At 57.6% G+C, this 21,530-nt stretch overlaps 1 protein-coding gene across 4 annotated transcripts in view; it reads right to left on the bottom strand.

Moving 5' to 3' along the window:
* KIAA0513 (KIAA0513 ortholog) overlaps positions 1-21,530 on the bottom strand; it is a 59,394-nt gene that overhangs the window by 6,296 nt on the left and 31,568 nt on the right. Inside the window, exons 1-12 of one of the 4 annotated variants that reach the window (XM_060000828.1) lie at positions 20,227-20,306; positions 15,266-15,769; positions 13,125-13,224; positions 12,265-12,338; positions 9,234-9,304; positions 7,887-8,091; positions 7,136-7,176; positions 6,619-6,697; positions 4,669-4,746; positions 3,470-3,499; positions 590-670; positions 51-145 (exon numbers count right to left, since the gene is read on the bottom strand). In XM_060000828.1, the coding sequence (XP_059856811.1) occupies positions 51-145; positions 590-670; positions 3,470-3,499; positions 4,669-4,746; positions 6,619-6,697; positions 7,136-7,176; positions 7,887-8,091; positions 9,234-9,304; positions 12,265-12,338; positions 13,125-13,224; positions 15,266-15,600 (1,189 nt within the window). In that variant the 5' untranslated portion in view covers positions 15,601-15,769; positions 20,227-20,306. Of the gene's footprint in view, positions 1-50; positions 146-589; positions 671-3,469; positions 3,500-4,668; positions 4,747-6,614; positions 6,698-7,135; positions 7,177-7,886; positions 8,092-9,233; positions 9,305-12,264; positions 12,339-13,124; positions 13,225-15,265; positions 15,770-20,226; positions 20,307-21,530 lie in introns of those variants that run through there. The other 3 variants (XM_060000829.1, XM_069540270.1, XM_069540271.1) reach the window with 3 other exon arrangements.

Genomic DNA, 21,530 nt, shown 5'->3' with positions numbered 1-21,530 from the left:
CCAGCACGCAGCGCACTCGCCCCCAAAACCCCGGCCCTGCCGCCACTCACCCTCATCCAGGTTGCCAATCACCGCCTGCTTCTTCAGAAAGTCGTTGCACAGCTTCTTGTTCAGCCCGAACGCCAGCATGTTGTGCGTGAACGTGCTGGGGGGACACGGCTGTGAGCTGGCAGCCCTCCCGCCTCCCGAGGGGAAGGGAGCCGGGGCCCGACATGCAACCCACCGGGCCGGGGAATCGATAGAAAGATGTAAAACCAAATCGCCTCATCGGCCAGCCCTGCTCACCATGAAACCGTGTTAGGGGCGGACTAATTAGGAACCGGAGTCAAGGCCAAGTGGAGCGAATCGTGTGCTTCTGAGCCATTTAAGAACGCACAGTGGTCGTGACACTGAGTCGGGGATGTGTGACGTCATAAGGGTGGCGCTCCCCCAGCAGAGCGCCCGGGTAGGAGCGTCTCACCCGGCGGTCCCTCCTCACACCGCCCTGCTTGCTCATCTCCTGGGTGACCCGGAGTGGGCGTGGCCCCGTCCGGGTCATAGGGCGGGGCGGGGGGGGGGGGGCGGGTGGCAGGCCGGCCCTGGCGCTCACCCCAGCTGCCCGAAGGTGATGTTCTCGTTGAACCGTAGGCTGTCGTCCCGCTCCTCCTGGGTCATGTGGCACCACCTCTCTCTGCAAGCACAGGAGGGGCAGCGGAGGGGCTTCAGAGCCCACATCCCCGCCGCTTGGCCCCCTCCTGCTCTGACCCACAGGTGCTGGCCTCCCTGACAGAGAGGGGACACCTCTGCCGAAGAGCTGCTGGCGCTGCTTCTAGGAAGCCTGACCGAAGGCTGCCCCTCTGCCTGGGGGCCCGAGACCCACACTCATCACCTTCTCCTGGCGGAGACAAGGCTCAGGACCCAGAGACAATGTGCGCTGAGCGGCTGCCCGGAACATTCTCCGGGAGACGAGAACGCTGCCCCCACATCCTTCTCTAAGGTTCAAGGACACGGAGGCCGAGGCCCGTGTCACCGGTGGGGAGGCGTGCCGAGAAGCCGGCGGAGCAGGGGTCAGGAGCCCAGCGAGCGTCTGCGGCCTCTGACCACACGCGGCCCATCAGGCCGGCCCGCCTCTGCCGTTCACTGTGCTCCCAGGCTGCCTCGTAGGGCGCGGGGACGGGCCCGTGAGCACGGAGAAGACGGCACAGAGCCTCTCAGCGAAGCCGGGAACCCAACGAGGAGGGACCACGGCCCGTGAGGCTCCACGTGCTCTCCGTGAAGCAGCGCGGGGCTCAGGGTTCGGGCAGGGAAGGTGCGCTTTTGAGCTCTTTTTGAGCTCGGTGTCCCTGACTGAGAGCGAACGCCGCCCCATCCTGCAGGGCGTCAGCCCCTCCCCTTACGGCCAAGCACCCTTGTCCCCAGGGGCCCAGGACCGCCAGCCACTGCACCACTCCACCTCCACCCCCCGGGGCATGGGAGCCGCGTGGCCACCTGAGAAGTGAGCAGATGCCTATTTCCCCTTAAAAATTACACTCTGGACAAGGAGTCTGACTAAAACAGGGCTGAGAGGAAAAAGACAAAAGAAAAGGGAGAGAAGAGGCAGTATGAGGGGGTGAGGGGTCAGGGCGATGGAGAAGCTGAAAGAAGAGGAACAGAACCAACAACATCGACTCTTAACTCCTCTCTCCCCTCCCAGCCCAGGGAGGCTACTGGTGCCGCTGCAGCTGAGCGGGAGCCATGGGACACCAGGGCGCAACAGAGGCGGCACTGTCAGTCTCCCAGTCTCCTCATGCTGACAGGACACCCACGAAGACACCTGGAATGTGCTTCCAGGCACTATGCTAATCCCATGCCATGTTCCTTCCCATCCTTTTTCCCTGAGCGGTCACCCTTAGAATCGTCCAGCCACATAAACTCCCACACCACCACCAGGCTCGCCGGGTACTGTTGCACAGGTTGTGCACTGCACAACTCCAGACCATGTGGAAGTGGCTCCCTCGCAGGCGTGCAGCACAGCAGCCCTGACCCAGATGAGGAGGTCAGTCCTCTTGCTGTGGCGAGGACTAGAGTTGGGACATTTTATCTGATCTCTGAAGAAATAGGTAGAAGGTCATTTGGGATCAGGGGATGCCTACCAACAAATCGATTCCTTAAAATTGAGTTCAGCACCCAATACTGGTCGAGGTCTAATACCCCAGGAGGGCAGATCGTGTGTCTACATTGCCACAGTGGGAATTCGGATGTGTCCAGCAGCTTACAGAAGAGGAAGCCTCCTGAAACGGGGACATTTCTGCCTCTGAGAACAGAGAGGGTGCTGATGGTGCTGCCGGCAGAGTCTGCCAAAGAGGAATCATGCTGGAGGCACAAGGTTGCCCAAGGACCCAGAGCCAACCCCCGGCCCCCAATCTCGGGGTGTCCTGGGGGTCAGATCTGGGATGTGCATGGCCAGACCACATCTGCTCTGGGTGAGGAGGCCTGTGAGGCCCAGAGGCTCACTTCCCCTCGTGGGGCTCAGAGGTCATGATGCTCCAGCCCTGTCGGGCCTCGGCTGTGGTGCTGGGAAGCCTTGCTCCAGGAAGGCTGGTTAATTACACACACACCCCCGCCCCCCAGAGAGTCTGTGGGAACTTGGGGGCTTTTTAGGAACGGAGGTAGCTGCCGTGCCCAAATGCTCCTTTTAAAGCCATAATAAGGCTGCGTTAAAAAAAACAAGATTTCTCATAAAACAATAAGCACTAAAAATACATCACTGATTAAAGGAAGCATGCTTTGGGAAATTTCCACCAAATTAAAAACAAGCACTGAATCAGAAACTATATTTTGAATAGGCAGGCCTTTCACTCTAAAAATATCTTAACCAAGATATCGAGCACATATCAAGTTCAAACAATTGCAGTCAGACCCCACCGTGGGCTTGCAGGAAATAGCCTGTTCTAGACCTTTGTCTTCAGGGGACCCCCTCACACACACAGGCCTCACATCACACAGTGGCCGGGGGAAGGAAGCAGCTGTCCTTCCTCCGGGACCCCCCAGACCTGTCAGAGTGGGCGAGGGTCTGCCAGAGCCCGCAGGCCCCTAGGCACGACTGCAGGGACAGGTCCTCTGGCCCGACCTGCAGCTCCTGAGCCCGGATCAATGACCGAGCGGACAACAAGGGAACCCAAGGGTGTGGTTTCGGGGTCCGCTGGGAGGGCCAGAGTGGCCCATGGAGGCTGGACTCGCTCCAGGTCGGAGCTGACCTCCTGGACCTCACTGCCCTCTCCTCTCGGGATGCGCACTGGGCCTCGTGGGGCTCTCGGGGGCCGTGTCTGTCTCCTGACCATTTCGGGGTCTCTATGCTCGGCGAGCTCCCCACTGTCTGTCGCCAGCCTGTCCCAGCGCTGGGCCCGCCGGCCGCGAGTCACACCCACGTCTGGTCACACCCCCCTCCCCTCCGACCCAGCGGCCCCGAAGGGCCCCCGCACTGTCCATGGACAGTCACGTGGACACACACCTCTTCTTCTCCTCCTCTCCAGCATCCCCTCTGGAGCGGCAGCAGAAACAGGTAAACAGAGGAACACGTCAAAGTCATGCAAGATATGTGGATGGAAAAGAGAGCAAAGCGTGGAAGGAGGGTTATCACAGCGGAGACGGATATGGAGACGGGGTTCCGCGGGGCAGTGGCCCAGGAGTCTGAGAGCAAAGCAACACGAGGATCCCCCTCGCCTACAGGCACTTCCTGCATCTGCGACTCCCAGAAGGGCGGAGAACTCTCTCTCTAGAATCCTTAGGAATTCCAGCATCGCTTCCTCTCCACGTGCTCCCCTGCCTTCCTGGGGCACACAGCCACAGCAGGCCGCCGTGGGGTACGAGGCAGGTCATCCCGATAGGGTTTACTTCCCCCCCAAAAAAGATTTCACTTAAGATCCCCCAAGTGCTCGTGGACTAAAGCCTTAACCAGCAGGCACCTGCCCTCTCTCCTGCCGGGAGAAAGGTTAAGGGGTCTCCCCAGGGTCAAAGAAGGCGGGGATTCAATTTCATCAATGAGGAGAGACTCAGACTTCAAAGTCCCATGACTGGAGGGGCCAACGAGGTGACCCAGGCCTGGGAGGCCGCTGCCCCTTCCCCGCCCCGCTGCTGCACACAGCAGGCACCAGCCTTAGCTTGCCGCCGTGGCCAGAGAGAGCTGAGCACCCTGCCCAGCCCTCGCCGCTGCCCAGTGCTCAGTGAACCGCTTTACAAAGGGAGTCTTCCGAAGCGGCAAGACTGCCCTCGGGGAAGCTGCAGCCCAGAGGAGTAAGTTGACAGTAGCGACTGCCCTTCCCAGACGTGAGCCCAGCACCCAGGGTCCCGCGGCAGCGGTCTCAGCTCGGGAGTCTGGAGTCTCACAGAGACAGGCAGAGTGGGACCGAGGGGGGCCCTGTGGGCTTCACTCAGTGGGAGTCTGCATTTCTTAGGAGGGTCAGGCGGAGTCATGCCGGAGCCCCGGGGCAGGAAGCGCTCATGCAAGCTGGCCCCCCCACCCAGGAAGCGGTGCGCCCAGGACCCTTCAGGCAGCTTGCAGGGCACCGGGGCCGCCAGGGGTTGAGGAAGAAACACAGACGCGTCGACTCAGCCGTTCTGTCCTCCTGCTTTCCTCTTCAGGAACGGGACAATAAAGCCTCGCCCTGGTCCTCTTCCCTGGGGCAAAGCGGGCCCGGACTTGGCTCCTACCTGGTGGTGGGAGACCGCTTTCTCCTCTCACAGTGGACAGCGTCGAAAAAGGCCGCGTTCCAGAACCTCAGCGTGTGCCTGCAAGACAGACAAGGCCCACGTGCCTTTATCCTCAATGGAGCTGGTTCCCCCCCCCCCCCCCCCCCCCGCCACCACCACCGGGCGACGTGTCCTGAGGGCATCCGTGCGTCTCTCCCAGGACTCGGCCTGGACTCGTCGGGTCAAAGGGGAAGCCGCCGCCAGCGGGATGTGGGCGAAGGCCATCTCCCCTTCTCTGCCTCCGGCTGAGCTCCCAACAGGAAGCAGAGGCTTTGAGGAGGCCTGCTTCTCTAGAACACGGTCTAGTAACATAAATGGGAGCCCCGGCAGGGACAGGCCACGTGCAGAGGGCAAACGTATTTATAGCGACACACGAGGAAGAGGCACGCTTCCCAAGGATCAGGGTCAGCAGCCCTACGGCACGTGGGCCGAGTCCAGCGGGCTCGCCGTCTGTGTGAATCAAGCTTATGGGATCACAGCCACGCCTCCACTTACACCCTGTCCACGGCGGCTCTGGCACCACAGCAGCGGAGGGCAGTGGTTGCCTGTCAAGCCTAAAACACTTACCACCCGGCTCTGTACAGAAAAGTGGGGCTGAGCCCTGTTGCAGATAAGACAGCAGCGGAGCCTAGGGGGGCCCAAGCTATGTCAGACGGTGGGACCGGGGCTGCTGGGCTCCCTCTCCCTGCTTCCCCCCGAGGCTGGCCCTGCAGGGTGGGCTCTCCTCGCGGAGGCTTCGGGACAGCTGCAGCCCAGCCCCGGCCGGCCGCGTGCCTCACGCGCCCCATTCTGCCGCCCCAGGTTCTCCCACCGCAGCTAGACTGTGATCCTCGTGGGAGGGGCACGTCTGACACCCTTGGGGTTCCAGGAGCTACTACACCGCCTACGTGTGAGGAAATAAAAGCCACCGACGGAGAGGCTTCAGAGGGACGAGAGCGTCCTCAGAGAAAGACAGAGGGCGAGATGTCCCCTGACCACTGGTCTCCCACTGCAACCACAACCGTCACATGTGTACATTACTGACACACACAGAACAGCTGCACTAGGATATAAGTCACACACCGTAAAACGCACGCTTTTCAAGGACACAGTTCAGTGGGTTTTAGTATATTCACAGAATTGTGCAACCGTCGCCACTATCCATTTCCACCGCGCTCCCGGCTTCCCCCAGCCCCGGGCAACCACCGATCTGCTCTGTCTCCAGGGCTTTGCCTCCTGGACATTTTGTGTACATACACTACGTGGTCTTTTGTGTCTGGCCTGGGTCACGTGGCAGAACGTTTTCCAGGTCCACCCACGTTGTGGCAGGTGTGGGTGCCTCATTCCTTTACGTGGCTGAGTGACAGCCCACATTTCATGTACCCACCTTTGGGCTCTTACGAATAACACTGTCATGAACATACGTGCACAGGTTTTTGCTTGAGTACCTATTTTCAACTCTTTTCAGTATCTACCCAGGAGTAAAACTGCCGGGGTCATGGGCTACAATTCTGTTTAACTGCTGCCCGACCGTTCTCCGCAGTGGCTGCTGCGTGGGACAAGCCCACCAGCCGTGTACGAGTTTCCAATTTCCCTGCATCCTCGCCCATCTTTTCTCCTTTGGTTCTCCTAGGGGGCGTGAGTGGCCTTCACTTCTTTTGTTTGTTTGTTTGTTTGTTTTGCGGTACGTGGGCCTCTCACTGTTGTGGCCTCTCCCGTTGCGGAGCACAGGCTCCGGACGCACAGGCTCAGCGGCCATGGCTCATGGGCCCAGCCGCTCCGCAGCATGTGGGATCCTCCCGGACCAGGGCACAAACCCGCGTCCCCTGCATCGGCAGGCGGACTCTCAACCACTGCGCCACCAGGGAAGCCCTGGCCTTCACTTCTGATGGAGACATGGGTCCTGGTGACAAACGTCGAGGGTGGCCTTACCAGATGGGCTGCTGCTTCAGGTGTGTGTACAGGTAGATCTTCTCCCCCTTCCTCTCCTCCTCTGGGCTGCACACAGTCACTGTGGGAGGGGGAGGGAGACTGAGCAAGGCAGACCCCCGCCCCGCCCCGACTCCAGCGACCCTCCCAGCAGGCCCCGCATCATCCCACAGGTCACACAAACATACACCGGAAACTCCATGGCACCTGCCCTGCGGCTCTCAGGCCTGGCCCTGAGGACTCCTCCCCAGGGAGGGTCCCGGGAACAGCTCCCCCACCACTGGGGATACTTTCCTTGAGTCCCCTGGGAGGAGGAGTTGATCCCCAGAGAGGCGGGTTTTCCGTGGAAATTCAGGAAGCGGTTAGAGACCAGAGCAGAGCGCAGTAGGACAGCGTCCCCTGCTACGGGGGAGCTGGAGCCCCAGGCGTCCAGGGACCTGCGGCTCCCCGTGGGCCGGACTGAGGCCCTGTGGCGCTGCTACGGCACCGCCCGGCCCCACGAGCACGGGCAGGCACTCACCCGTCTTCCGCGGCTTCTCCTGGGACTTGCCTTCTTTCTCCCTTGGGGAGAGAAACCATAGCAGTGACAAAACGACCCAAAGAACCCTGTTACGTTGCTGAAACGGGATGATGCCTCATAACCAATGTGTAAACCGAAGGTGGTCTTCTCTGCAAACACGTTTACGAAATCAATGCCACTCGTACCACCTGCCAGCCTTTTAGAACTGAGATGTGCCGTTCAGGCTCCTCTGTGCCATTTTCTCTGAATCCAAGACTGTCCAGACCAGAGGAGGAATAAAGCCAAGTGGGCTGGTTGTAACCGAGCCGTCGGAGGGGACGGCGGGGACCACAGGGCGCCCCTGCTTTGTGGAAGTCTCGGTTCCTGCACTGCTCGGACGCGGCCCCGCCCCCCGCGGGTCCCCGAGTGGCTATGGGAACACCGCTGCCCTGGGGAACGCGGTTTCTCTCACGGCAGCGGGAGGCGGGGTGCAGGGAGGGGGGTGTAACTCCCCTTCTGCCTACCGACAATTTCCGCGCGCTCCTCTCCAGCCCTAGAAACACGGGCCCACGGGGAGAATCCCAGCACGTCAGCAAATGGAACAGCGTTTGGAAACCCCAGAAAACTGGAGGCTGGGGAGGCAGCTGCCCCCCGGGAGCAGCTCTCAGGCCCCCGTGACGGCCGAGGGCGCAGAGATGCTCCCGACGCTGGGCCAGGGTGGCCTCCTTGTCACACCCACGGTCGGGGAGGGACGTACGCAGGCGATACTCACTCGCTTCTCCTGGCCAGGGGCCCCTTGGGCTTGGTCTCCAGCCCGAAGAAGCCCTTGACGTTCTCCGTCTTGGCCGACGTGTTCTTCAGAAGCCGCTCGGCGATGTCCTTCTTCTCCGCTAACCAGCTATTGGCCGACTTCAAGTAGGAGTCGATGCTCCCGGCCGGCTTCTCCTTGAACTCGGAGGGGAGCAGGTGTGGTTTACCTGGAGGGAGGGGGAGAGAGCAGGGATGAGAGCCAAATGGAACCACAGAGGCCGGGGCCACCTCCCTCCGCCATGGCCAGACATGGCGGCGGGGGGAAGCAAGAGGCTCAGGAGGCCCGTGAGCACATGGAGGGCCGGGGGCCCTGCCCTCTCGGGCGGTCGCTGAGCACCCAGTGTGGACAAGTCAGCCAGGTGCCACCAGGGGCCGCAGAGGAAACAGGCAGGGACCCAGCCCCAAAGCAGCAGCAAGTCCAGAGGGCGGGGGAGCAGCGCACACAGGGAAAGTGTAACGTACAAAGTGATGGAGGAAGACACAAGAGTCTCTCCTTGTGGAGGGAGGGGCCGTGCGGATTCCAGACGGCCTGGCTGGCACCTGGGCTGGTCCTGAAACAGGGAGGCCACTGGACATGGGAGACGGTGCGAGAAGGGCAGCGAGGGAAAAAGAGGTATGTCCCTTCCTAAGGCTGTGCACGGACCGATGTGTCCCGCCCCATATCAAAGGGCTCCACGCTAAGGCCGTCAGAGCAGCTGCTGCAATGGCGCAGAGCAGCAAGGAGAGGGTGGGCTGCTGAGGTGAGGAGACGATGAAGTTGAGCTGCAGAGGTAGGGGACGCGCCACAAGAGCCAGCCCACTGGTGCCTGCGCTGCCCTGACCCAGCTGCAGCCCGCGGGCAAGCCCTCAGCAACCCTCCCCTCACGGCGGCCTGAACGAGCGCCAGTGGTCACAGCCCAAGGAGCTTAACACGGGGAGCCCCCCAGCTGCCCCCAGCTGCGATGCACCAGGAGGCCCCAGGGCCACGAGCCCTGCCCCAGACCCCGGGCTGCTCCAGGTCCCCCCCGTCCACGGCTGACCCTGTGTCACATTTGGCCAGAACATGAGACGATGTCCTGCGTCTACCCTGAAGCGTCCTGCCCGTGTGTCTACTTTCTCGTGTCCTCCCAGCCAGGGCCGTCAGCCTCCTGACCCACGCTGTGGACCGTTCTTCGCCTCCCGCTCTAGGGGTCTCCCTCCTCCTTGTTCCCGCCCTAATATCAGCTCCCTTTGTTTTCTGGATGCCTCGCAGCTCTGCCTTAAGAAATCCCCACTTGACGTGGCGTTGGAAGGGGACAGGTCTGCCTGCCACGTAAGCCCCGGGTCTCACCGATGTGGTAGTAGGTGAAACACATGGTCATGAGGTTCTTTGCAGGCCCGAAGTCGTCCATCTGGTGACACCTGAAATGGAAAGAGAGGCGACTGGCTAACAGATCCTTCCACCGGGTCCTCTCTGCATGTTCCTGAGACAAGACGAGCATGTTCCACAGACACCTCTAAGCTAGTACCTCACTCCCCAGACACTCCAGAGGAGAAGCCACAGAAAGAACTCCCCTGGGTCCAGGCACCCGGCCCGGGAGCGGGTCCGATTTAGGGCACTAAGGCGCTTCACTTTCAAGGTGGAAGAGCCAGAGCCCTACCCCAAGGAGCAGACCCGGAACTGGAGGTTGGGCCTCAGGTCTCAGGCTTAAACCGTTGGCCCCGTCCAGCCCCCCTACTTCTCAGGAATGAGCAGTGGCTTAGACGACACCCGCCCCCCCGATGTGGGCAGCAGCAGAGTCCCCTGGCAGGGGGGAGTGGGGGAGGCCATGTGAAGATGTGGATTGCCGGGCCCATCCCAGAGTCTCTGGGTCAGCAGGTCTGGGGCAGGGCCTGAGAATGTGCATTTCCAACAAACTGCCTTGGGAAGCGGATGCTCTGAGGCTCCTGGCCCAGGGACAGCACCCTGAGAATGACTGGGAATGTGAATACCTACGTACCCTACACCACTTGCTGAAAATCAAATTAAAGTATGACGCGCCAGAACCTTTGCTATGCCAAACGATATCCTACAAATATAAAGGATTATATTAATACTTACTATATCACACTTACTACATTGAGAGTATGAGATATACGTGGATCCATTCAATTTAGCAAACAAAAAAGGGGGGAAATACTTCAAAAAGAGGGTCTGTCGGCCACTAAGAATTTGTACTGTTACAGTGGCAGAAGCTACGGTGATGTGCACTGTGGCGCTGCAAATGAGAGAAGAAAATGAGGAATCAGCTAAATGCCCAGCGACAGGGCAGGAGCCAAATTAATTATGGAGCATGTGTACGTTCATGTGTGACAACACCCCACAGCTGTGACAGACGCAGCACTGAGTGCAAACGCACAGTACTGCCTTTTTATTTGCGGTACGCGGGCCTCCCGCTGCTGTGGCCTCTCCCGTTGCGGAGTAACAGGCTCTGGACGCGCAGGCCCAGCGGTCATGGCTCACGGGCCCAGCTGCTCCGCGGCATGTGACGCGCAGGCTCAGCGGCCATGGCTCACGGGCCCAGCTGCTCCGTGGCATGCGGGATCTTCCCGGACCGGGGCATGAACCCATGTCCCCTGCATCGGCAGGCGGACTCTCAACCACTGCGCCACCAGGGAAGCCCAGTACTGCATTTTTAGAAAAAATATCTATTTGCTGGTATGCGCTTTATTAAGATGGCTATCACTGAGAGATGGACGAAAAGTGAGAGAAGAGGGTGTGAAAGAATACCTCCTTTCCCTCTTAGGCTTCTGTGCCTCTCCATCCTGTTCCCTTACGTACTTTCCTTTCCTGTTTAGTTTTTCACCTTGGACTAGTGTTACTTAAAGAAAGAAAATCAACAGAAATTATCTAGACGTGGGGGTGAGGGCCATTTTTGTTTATCTTTTTGACATAAAAATAATAAATCTAAAAAACTAAACTTCTGTATGTTCCTTTTTTTTTTTTTTTTGCAACCACATAAAAAAATATACGCTCACGGACAAAGTAATGAAAGATTCTGTGTTTTGTCAGGGTTGGAACTTGAGGTTAACTACACCCCCCCCACCACCACCTACCAGTTTGCTTATTTAAGGAAAAACTGGAAGAAAAATTGAGAATTAGATAAGCACGTTACCATGCAGACAGGCACCATCTACACAAAATACAGGTTCCTGAAAATTATGGATGCAAATGTCTCGAGGTCAAAGGGTCTTTGGGGCAGGAGACCACACTGACCCTCGACCCCTGGGGCTCTTTTACTGAAGCTCCCGAGGCAAGCAAGCGTGGGCCCTTGGCTACCTCAGTGAGGGCCTCTCGTCCCTCCACCCACACTAGCTCCCAGACCCAGATCCCCGCCCCCACCCCTGGGGAGCACACCCTGAACTTGGGACATTCTGAGAGCAAGTGCAGGAAAAACAGGGGCTCCTCTCTTTTGGCCATTTTCCTCTAGTACATGCCCCGTGTGCATGGGGGACAGAGAAAGTTGGGGAGACACCGAGACAGGGAATTAAAGTCAAGAGAGCAGCTACATTTCTGTTGGGAGAAGAAGGGGAAGGGACAGGAAAGGAGGAGTTTTCAGGCCTGGAAGGACACAGGGACACAGAGAAGTGGCCACGGCCTAAGCCAGGGGACCAGGACCTGCTCCGAGGCCACACTGAGGTGAGGGGGGAAAGCGGGCTCAACCGAAGGTCAGATCAGGGTCAGAGCTTCCCTCCCTGTCCCACGCATTTCCCCCACCCACACGATCCCCCAGGTAGACACGGCCGCTCCGGTTCACACTGTGGAGGGCGCGTGCGGCTCTGATGCACGACAGGATGTAGGAAGAGGGTCAGGAGTCCTAGAGCCGTGCGCGGGCCTCAGCAGGAGCCCCTCAAGGCAGGTGGCCGGCCCCCCCGGCCACACGGAGTGGGGGGCCCTTCTCCCCAGCCCACGCTGTCCTCGGCGATAAAAGGCCCCAGTGGTGCCTCATTAGACCTCAGGGCAGCGATGCCACCCAACCATCTCATTAGTGGGCGGTGACCGGGTTTAGAGTAAGTACTTCACCACAGGAAATCCAGAGAACCCCAGACCTCAGCTGGAGGAGGGCAGGGCCGCTGTGTAATCACAGCCTGTCCCGGGGCCCGCTGCTGTCAGGTGGGGACCGCTCACTCCCCGCCGCCCCCCCCACCCGTGAGATACTGGATACTGGTCACGACTTCCAGACAATGCTGCCGCCGCGGGGGAGGGGAGGTGGTGGGGGAGGGGGAGCAATTGAGCTGACGACGCATGCGGCTGGTTCTCACGACTGGGGTCTCCCAGGTGGGGAGGGAGGGAGGGAGGACGAGAGGTCAGGACGGAGGCGCTAAGCCTCAGCATCACTTACTCAAATAGGACCACCGCGAAGGACTGCACCAGGCGGTAGAAGGTGGCCTCCGAGACGCACTTGGAGTTGCAGCGCTGTCCGGGAAGAGGGCAGCCGCGTCAGGGGGCCGCTGGCGGAGGTGCACCCAGCTCAGAGGGGCTGCGTGCTCACCCCGCCCAGCATCTCTGAACACAGCTGGGGCTCAGAGCCCAGGACAGGCCCTGCTACCCAGAGACCGGGACCCAGCAGAGGGCTGCCCCACCCCCGACCATCACTCAGGTGTTTCCTGCGTCTCCTTGGGAGACTTTTAAAACCAGGAGCTTCGCGCGCTCACCCTCGTGTGGGAAACTACAGAGGGATGGGACCCCAAGATGACAATGCTGGCTGTTTTCTGGGTGGGTGAGGTATGGGCAGTTTCTCTGTTTTTGCTTATCTGTATTTTCTAATTTTTCTTGGAAGAATAAATTATTCGTGACCAAAAGATCCTTTAAAAACGAAGAACTTAATCCACTTTACAGGAAAAAAATAAAAAGAACCTACTGGCTGTTTTTAAAACTTACTGTTTATCTGAGCTTACATACATGGCTGTCATTCTCTTGAATATTTTATCTTTACAAAAATGGAATATTGTAGGTTATTTAATAAAAACATGTGTGGACATAGCCCATGTGCTGGTCTTTAAAAAAGCGAACTTTTCTGGAATTTCATGAGGTTGACAGCCCAGCATTCCTTTCTAGTGGGGCATCTTCCACTATTCTAATTAGACTTTATAACATCTCTAGACGAGCTTTACTCTTTTTCCGGTGGAATCGTTTTCCTCAACTCCCTTCTCCAGAGCGGGTGGGCTGCCCCACACCACAGCCCCGCGTCACCCCTCTTACCTGGGCGCTCACGTACCGGGCAAACCATTCCCGGCCTTTTCCGTTCTCACTGCTGCAGTACTCTCCGAACTTGGCTTTCTCCTCCTGGTCCAAGTCCTCCCTGGAAAAGAGGGCAAAGGGAAAAGACAGGAAAGCTTTCATCCTCTGCAACAAAAATGGCTACAGTAGGGAAAGAGGAAGGAGAGGAACTCCTAAGTGCTGTCGGCCCTTGGCATCCGCACCACGGAACCCCGACGGTAACTCGCCCCCGCCAAGTGCGGACGCTCATCTCAGCCTCCGGGCAACCCCGAGAGGAAACACTATTACTTCTGTTTCCAGGATGAGAAGCCCGGCTCGGAGGATCACACACAGCTGGGGAGTGGCAGGTGGGAGCCCCATCCAGACCTCCTGGCTCCAAAGCCCACGTGCATTCCCCCGACCTCCTGCCTCAGTGAGGTCTGGGTACTCACAAGGGTTCCATAACTCTCCGAGGGCTTGGCTCTCCAGCTCATCCAACCGCCCCCCATCTTTGCTGCTGAGGTCGGCACGGAGCCATCGACTGGATTCAAGAATTCCTAATGTGCTCAGTCTCAGCAGGACCCACTGGGGCCAAGAAACGCAAGAGGTCTGACGCCACCTCCAGCCGTCAGAAGGAGGGCATGGTTGCTTATTCCTCTGCACTTCGGAAGAGCCGCTCTGCTCTCTGACTCTCCACGGCTCCGTGTGAGGGGTGAAGATCGGGGGACCCCAGGCCTGGGGGGGTCACCCCCGCCAGGGTGGACAAAATGCTCACCTGATCTCAAACCACTTCCAATCATCTTCGTGGGGGGGGGGGGCCAGTACTCTACCCCAAATGTAACGACTAAAAGGGGGAAGCAGGAGGCTGAGGATCCACTGGCTTCTGCAGTTTCATTCATTTAAGGTTTTATAGAAAACATCTTGGTCTCACTTATCCCAAGTACCGACACCAGATGAAATGTGAGAATTCGCCGGGCGTTTGCAGGGAGTTGTGGAAAGCTCTTAAAGAGGCATCTGACTCACTTGTCCACGTTCCATGTTGCTGACTGCCTGTCACAAATCTAGACTGGCCTTCCTGGCACATTAGTGAGCTTCTGGGCTTTCTCCCCTTTGCATGAACTGGGTGTGCTCAGAAAAAGCTGACTAATTTCGGTGTCAGTCAAACAAAATGAGTAGGAAGCCACATCTACCGCTCTCCCAGAATGCATTCAAAATCAAACATAAAAGCAGTCTGGGGACAGTCAATAGGATCCTAGAGCTCCGCCCCCTTCTAACTGCAGAGAAGACGGAGGCACACCTGGAAAAGGTGGAAATCAACCTTGCCAGCTAACAAACCAGGGGCCTAAACCTCAGCAGGGAGGAACATCCTCGGTGCGTGGCGTCAACAGGCAGAAATTCTTCTTACGCTTTAACGACATTGGAAAAGGGTCCCTTCAGCCAGAGCCCCTCAGGCCGCAATGCATGCACGGGTAGAGGCCTCACTGAAATGCAGATGCTGACTCAGTGGGTCAGGTGGGGCTCACGACTCTGCATTTCTCGGCCCCCCCACCCCGCGATGCTGATGCTGCGGGTCCCAGAGACGACCTGAGGGGCAGGACCGCCAGCATTTCGCGCACCGCTGTGAACGATGCAAGACCAGCCGTCAAGGCCTGAGGCCTGAACCGAGTTTGCGGCGTGCTCCCCTTTCTGCTGCTGGGACGGCCACAGCTGTGAGTCAGATTCCCGGCTCCTCGGCCTCCGCTCTCACTCCAGGCCCCACCTGTGCTACCACTGTCACTGCTCGTTGTCTGCACTGTCAAGAACCACCAACGCGAGGCCAGAAAGAGGTGCAAGGGTGGGTCCCCATCCTAGCAGCTGCTTAAGGCTCAGCTGCCCGAGAGCGTCCCAAGGGCTGCGGGTAACTGAAACCTCCTGGCCTTGTACTGCCCCTAAGTCACTGGCAGCTAACCACCACCTCTGAAGGCGTGCCCATGGGGGCTCACCTGAGGTGCCGCGGGAGCAAAGCCAGGGCCCTGAGCGGAGGGAAGGAGTGGCAGAAGCTCCCCAAGGGGGCCTATGTGCACTGGGGTGGGGCGGAGACGCGAGGGGCCCAGCAGCTTGTGAGGCCTGGAGCCCTGGCCGGTGGCGCCCTGCGAGGGGCTCACCCTCCGGAGAAGATCTTCTCCACGTAGCCGCGCATGAACTCCCGGAGCTCCAGCAGCTCCGCATCCTTGGCCGAGTCGGTGCTCTGGTTGGAGGAGAAGGACTCGCTGGAAGAGCAGCGGCGGCACTGGCCCCAGGAAGGGTGCGAGGGCGACTCGCCCATGTCGTTCTCGCTGTCGGCCGACTCCGTGGTCTCACTCTCCGACGCACCCTCACCCGGGGAGCTGTCCCCGTCCTGCAGCTTTGGGGACAGCATCTCCAGGGGCGAGGAGGTGGATGGCTTGGCCCCGGCCCCGAAGTCAATCAGCGAGCCCACGGGGACCTCGGGGGCCTCCATGGCTCGGGGGGGTGGGGGGCACTGCCGGCAAGGATGCCAGGTGGGGGCTGGCGAGCGAGGTTCCCAGGTGCGTCAGCGGGAGCCTGAGGCTGAGCGCACGTGAGCTGCTTGGGAGCCGCTGGCCACCGGGACTGAGTCCTCTGGGGCGGCCCACGGGGCCCTAAGGCATCTGGAATGGAAGCAGAGACACGTCATCATCACCACGAGAGCTTCTCTTCATATAACGGGAAAGAATTAGGGCACGAATGCCCTGTAAGAGGCTCCAAACTTCCAGAATTTGGGCCACCTGTCTGCTGATGTCATCTTCCTACTGCCCACTGACTGTTAAACACCTGCTATACGGTGGGCAAACAATGAACACACACACACCATCCGTCAGGATTTCTCCGAACTAAGCAAGGAGACCTTGAGGGGGCTGCACCCCCCGGCCCTCTCCCGACTCTGGCCGACCAGACTGAGGCCAGTCAGAACAGAAATCACCGCAGATGGCCGTCTGCCGCCCACTCCTGCTGGGTCACCAACCAATAGAAATCACCGCAGATGGCTGTCTGCCGCCCACTCCTGCTGGGTCACCAACCACTGAAGACGGTGTCGTCAGGCACACGCTAAGCGCACGAGTCTCCAAGGCCCACGTCTCTCCCTTCCCGGGTTCCTTTCTCAGCATTTTCCCACTCAAGACCCAGCACCTTCCTGGCTGTCGGATATATGTCCCCTCTCATCATCCCCCTAAAGCCTCCCATGGTTTCTTTCTTTTCTTTTTTAAGCACCTCACCAGACACAAGATCTGCTGGCACATTTTAAAAAATGATTTTCATTGTTTTTTGGCCGCACCGCGCGGCATGCGGGATCTTGGTTCCCCAGCCAGGGACTGAACCCGCGCCCCCTGCCGTCGTGGCGCGGAGTCTTAACCACTGGATGGCCAGGGAAGCCCCTCCCTCTGATGGTTTCTAAGCAGCATTTGCCGAAGGACCCACCTCCTCCTCCCTGCCCCCTCCCTGCCCTATGGCCACACTGGGCAACGGCATCCACCTCTGGTGTCTGTTCCTCCGCCCCTGAAGCTGGACGGTCCTCTCCCTTCTCCCCCATCTTCCTCCCTCAGCCCCAACCGGAGTTCTATTCATCCCTCGAGGCCCGGCTTAGTGCCATCTCTTCTGAGAAGCTTCACTCAAACCCTGTGCAAACTATTTACTGATTCCTGTGTGGCCCCCCTGGCATTTTACTTACACTCATTTCTAAGTCTGCTTGTTTCACAGGTAGATGTGGGCATTTCTGTTTGTCCCACTGAAGTACAATCCCCTGAGGGCTGGACCATGCCTCAGCCACCTTGGTAGCCATGTGAGTGCCCAGCACAGACACTAACTAAGTGTCCACTGGACGTTTGCTGAGTGGATGACCAGACCTGACCGTGAACACGCTCTAAGAGTCGGGAAGTCAACGGTGTAGGCAGAGCTGGCATTAGGATCTTGGCTTCTAAACCAGTCTCCTGCTGGTCAGTTCAGGGGTCACCTGCCAATTCTGGGGCTCCCTCCCCCATGACGATGGGCAGACAGCTAAGCAGTAAGTTAAAGCCCTCCTGATGTAAGAATCCAACTTGATCCTGGGCACTGTCCCTATCCTCCACCTCTACAGACCCCAAATATCTAGGACAACACCTGGCAGACAGGTGGCTGCCGATACTGTGAAACTAATGCATCTTCTGAGGGTAATTCAATATCAAAGCTGCGTTCACTGCCCGTTAAGAGCTTCATGTTCACGAATCGATTACGGGCTCCTCCAAATTCCCCAGCCCGGGATATTTTTAGGTGCCCTGAGTCAGAAGGATGGAATGGCTGGCTCCGTGTCACTGGAGTGGCAACCGCCCCCCTTCGGAGAGTCCTACAAAGCCCGCCTTGGTCCAAAACAGAGACGCATACACCTCAGCTCAAAAGAACTTTCTGGGCCAGGAGAGCAACAGGGAGTCTTAGGAGCTCAGGTGGCAACGCAGACTAAGGAGTCTTGGGCCAGGGCCAGGGTAGCCCTGGCCCCTTCTCGCCAGCAGGGCTGGTGAGCTGTGGTCTCTGCTCTCTGGGCCAGAGTCCCCGTCAGACACTGAGGTCAGGTTAGATCTCTAAGGTCCTTCTGGCAACCACACTCACAGACTCTCCAAAGGACAGAAAATGACACCTATAATGACTCACCGGATATTAAAAATGGAAAATCACACACTAGGAAAATGTTTGCAGCCACTATGATAGGAAAATTGAGTTAATCATATCTGTATGATAAATTCACCCAAATCCAACTAAAAATCTATATTCTAATAGATACACAAACTACTCAAATAGACATGGCACACAAGAGGAAGTATTATTATTAAGTGCTTAGACAATTCTTCAACCCATACTAATAACCACACGTATAGATAGGCAAATCAAAACAATTAGGTACCTGCTTATACTACAAAATAAGCAAAAATATGAAAATTATAACCCAAAAGCACATGAGATTAAGATAAAACTAATATTCTCAAACAATCCCGGCAATAGGGATAAATAAGACTTTAGAAAGCAATTTCTATAATTTTTATTTTTCTCTCCTCTGATCCGAGAATTCAAATGCTTGGAATTTATTCTGAGAAGAGAATTCCAAACAGTCAAAAACAGTTATGTGGAGAAAAACGCTCGCTGCAACATTAGTTATCGTCCTGAAAAATAGGGGAAAAAAATCTAAATATAGTAAAGTGGCAAATATATTCTAACAACTTGATGTAATGGTAATCAGTGTATGATGCAATTAGAAAAATGCTCACTTTATAGTCAAACAAATATTCCACAATCAGCAAATACTTACTGAATCCTATTGCAGGCCAACCTCTTGTTTTGGGTGCTAGAAATACTGAAGTGAGTGAATTTTAATTGTACTATAATTACAATCACGTATACAAGTGAAAAAGGACTGAAAAAGGAGATAGAGATGTATTACAGTGCTGGCACCGAGATAACCGCCCCTTTTTATTTTATTATCATTAACAGTGGAGTTTACAATCAATAAAAATTCAGAGGAAAAGGAAACAAGTTACTGTATCTTGCAACATTTCAGGTGGTTGGTCTGAAGGGCGGCATCTATTTACCAAAGCAGAACTTGACAGCACAGGAGGGGCAAGGTCAGACCCAATGGTTACAGCTATTTCTGGTCCGGCCCAAGGCGCTCTCCCAGCGCCTTTCTAGCTTGGAAATTCGGGGAGTGCATGAGTCACCCTTTCCCAGAAGCCTCCTCTGTGGGCTCAGGAAGGAGCGGACAAGGTGAGGGGCCTGGCCCTGCAGGAGAGGAAGCAAAATTGACGGGGGGGGGCCCAGTCCTGGGCACCATGTGGGCAGCATGGGCTGCAGAGTGCGGGTCCCTCTGCCCGGGATCTCATCTCTCAGCCAACCTTGCTCCCGGAGCTGAGATGCAGGTGAAGTGGCCACTTATGCTAAGGGCCTTGGAAGTGACCCCACCCTCTTTCTCCAGGAAGGAAACGTAATTACGGGCCTCTGTCCAGGACAAGGTGATGGTCACTCTCAAGACACCAGGATCACACACCTCACTCAACTACCCGTGCTCTCCTAGCTGCAGAACACAGAGGAAGTGGGCCCAGTGGGGACTGACTGCACTGTCCCCGAGGAGGGCCAGCCAGCGGCTGCCACTCAGGATCGTGGGCCCAGCGGGATCAGATCTAAAGAGCTTTCTATAAAAGTGCTGAAATCCACTTCATGAAATCTTCCAAGTCTTCAACACTGGCAACTAATTTAAATTTATTTCAAAACCCATCATGGACCAAAGAGAACGTGTCTGCGGATTGCACTCAATCCCTCTGCTCTGTCCTGTGTACAGGAGGTCCCCAGACCCACTGCACGGCCACAGGCTCTGAGACTCAGGGTTTTAAATCACAGCGGAATCTCTGCAAACAGACAGCGTGGATGTTTAAAATGCTTTCTACAGACTTGCAGCCAAACAGACCTCCCTGCAACCGCATCTTTACAATTCACCTCTTAGGCCCTATGGCAGAAGCTTCTACCCATCAAATTAGGCTAAAATTCTAAGTCAGCCCATGTCTCTGAGCGCTGAGAGGGGGCTTCTTCGGACTGGGGGTCAGGGAGGTAGATATCTGAGCTGAGATGGAGGGGGGCTGGGCCAGCCGAGAAGGCTTGAGAAGGCTGGAGAAGGCTGTCTTCTGAGCAGAGGACAGGGGTCTGGCTGGAGGAACAGCCCACACAGAGGCCCTCGGCAGCCATGACTTCGGAAAGTTCAGGAACTGGGAAGGCTGAGGAGGGAGGAGGTTGGCAAGGGGGGCCAGGTGAGACACTAGGAGCCTCGACTGGGTTCTCAGGGTGATGGGCAGGCAGCCGTGGCAGCAGTTTGGAGAAGAGAACGAGCGCAAGGGGGCCAGGGGACGTGGTCCCGGCGGGCGCATTCGGGGGGAGGTTTCCTGACCTCCTGCCCCGCCTCCCGCCCACATCCCCGCACCACGTGGCCCCAGCTGCGGCAGGAACTCGGAAGGAGATTGCCGTCTGTGGCTGCTGCGCCACATCCTCAGGGCCTTTGCTCAAACCCTGATTTCCCCAGCCCCCGGCGTGCCCAGACTGAGCCCTCCTCCAGCAGGCTGACCTTGGGCAATCACACAGGCTCCCGGGGCCGGGGGAGGCTCCGGAACCTTCTGGAACTCTGCCTCTGCCATCCGTCTCAGGCAGCTCCCTCTCCTTTACTGTCCCAGAGCCAACAGACGTGCTGCTCCTCCCACCAAAAGAAGAGACGGCAAGCCTCAATGGACCAGCACAGCCCACACGCTGGCTCAGGCTCCCTCCACCCCACCCGCCCCTCCTTTCACAGCATCAGAGAATCGAGGCGGGGGTGGGGAAGCAGGAGCACCCCCCCCCCCCCCCGCACACAGCTAGGAAGTGACGGGGCCCAGAGTCAAAACTCAGGTGAACGCCGAGCCCAGGCTCTCAAGTCACCACGTGGGCCCTGCAGCAGCCTCTCTGATGCTCTCCTGCGGGTGCGTCTCCAGAAGCGGAGCTGAGGGTCAGAGGCCTGCACAGCAGTGAGGCTCTGCTGGGGCTGCCGAATCGCCTTCCCCAGTCTGTGCTGTGTGCTAGAACAGGGGTCCCCAGCCCCCGGGCCATGGACCGGTATCAGGCCGCGGCCTGTTAGGAACCGGGCCGCACGGCAGGAGATGAGCGGCGGGCGGGCGGGCGAAGCTTCATCTGCGGCTCCCCGTCGCTCGCGCTACCGCCTGAACCATCGCCCCCGCCCCCGGCCCCCAGTCCGTGGAAAAATGGTCTTCCACGAAACCTGTCCCTGGTGCCAAAAAGGCTGGGGACCGCTGGCCTAGAAGGCAAGCCCGGGCCACGCCCAACAAACACCTTCCCTGCCGCTGGCGCCGAGAACCTGACGTAGGGCTTCACACACATCCCTTAGATGGATTCTCTCCAGCACTCAAGTCAAGCTTGTGGAGATTATTTTCTTTTCCCTTTATCGTAAATGTATCGTTAGAGAAAGATTTGGAAATAGAAGAGGGAGAAAAAGCTCCTGGTCCCACCAGGCCGACAAAAATCCCATCTCCATTCTCGTGGATGCCCTTCTGGTCTTGGTCAAAAGGCAAACCCTTTTTTTTTTTTTTTTTTTAACCATTTCAACGGCGAGAGAAATTCGCATGTTTATTTGGCACCTAGCTAGTGGCTGTCCCTCTCGTGACAGCTACAAACCTGCAGGGGACCCCAGTGGAGAGGGTCTGCTCTGCTCTCCCGAGGTGTGTTTTACTTCAAATGGACCTGACAGAAGGTCGACAGGCCGTCTGCGTTTGGCTGCAGGGAGGAGGGGAGACAAGTGAACTTGATCGATGATTGATCGATGATTACTGTTATCTGTTTCGGTTCAGCTATGAGAGGACTTATAATGCACGGTTTCCAGGA

This window comes from Delphinus delphis, chromosome 20 (assembly GCF_949987515.2).
Source record: "Delphinus delphis chromosome 20, mDelDel1.2, whole genome shotgun sequence".
NCBI classification, from domain to species: domain Eukaryota; kingdom Metazoa; phylum Chordata; class Mammalia; order Artiodactyla; family Delphinidae; genus Delphinus; species Delphinus delphis.
The sequence above is the reverse complement of the archived record's forward strand: the minus strand, read 5'-3'. Positions and strand labels throughout refer to the sequence as shown.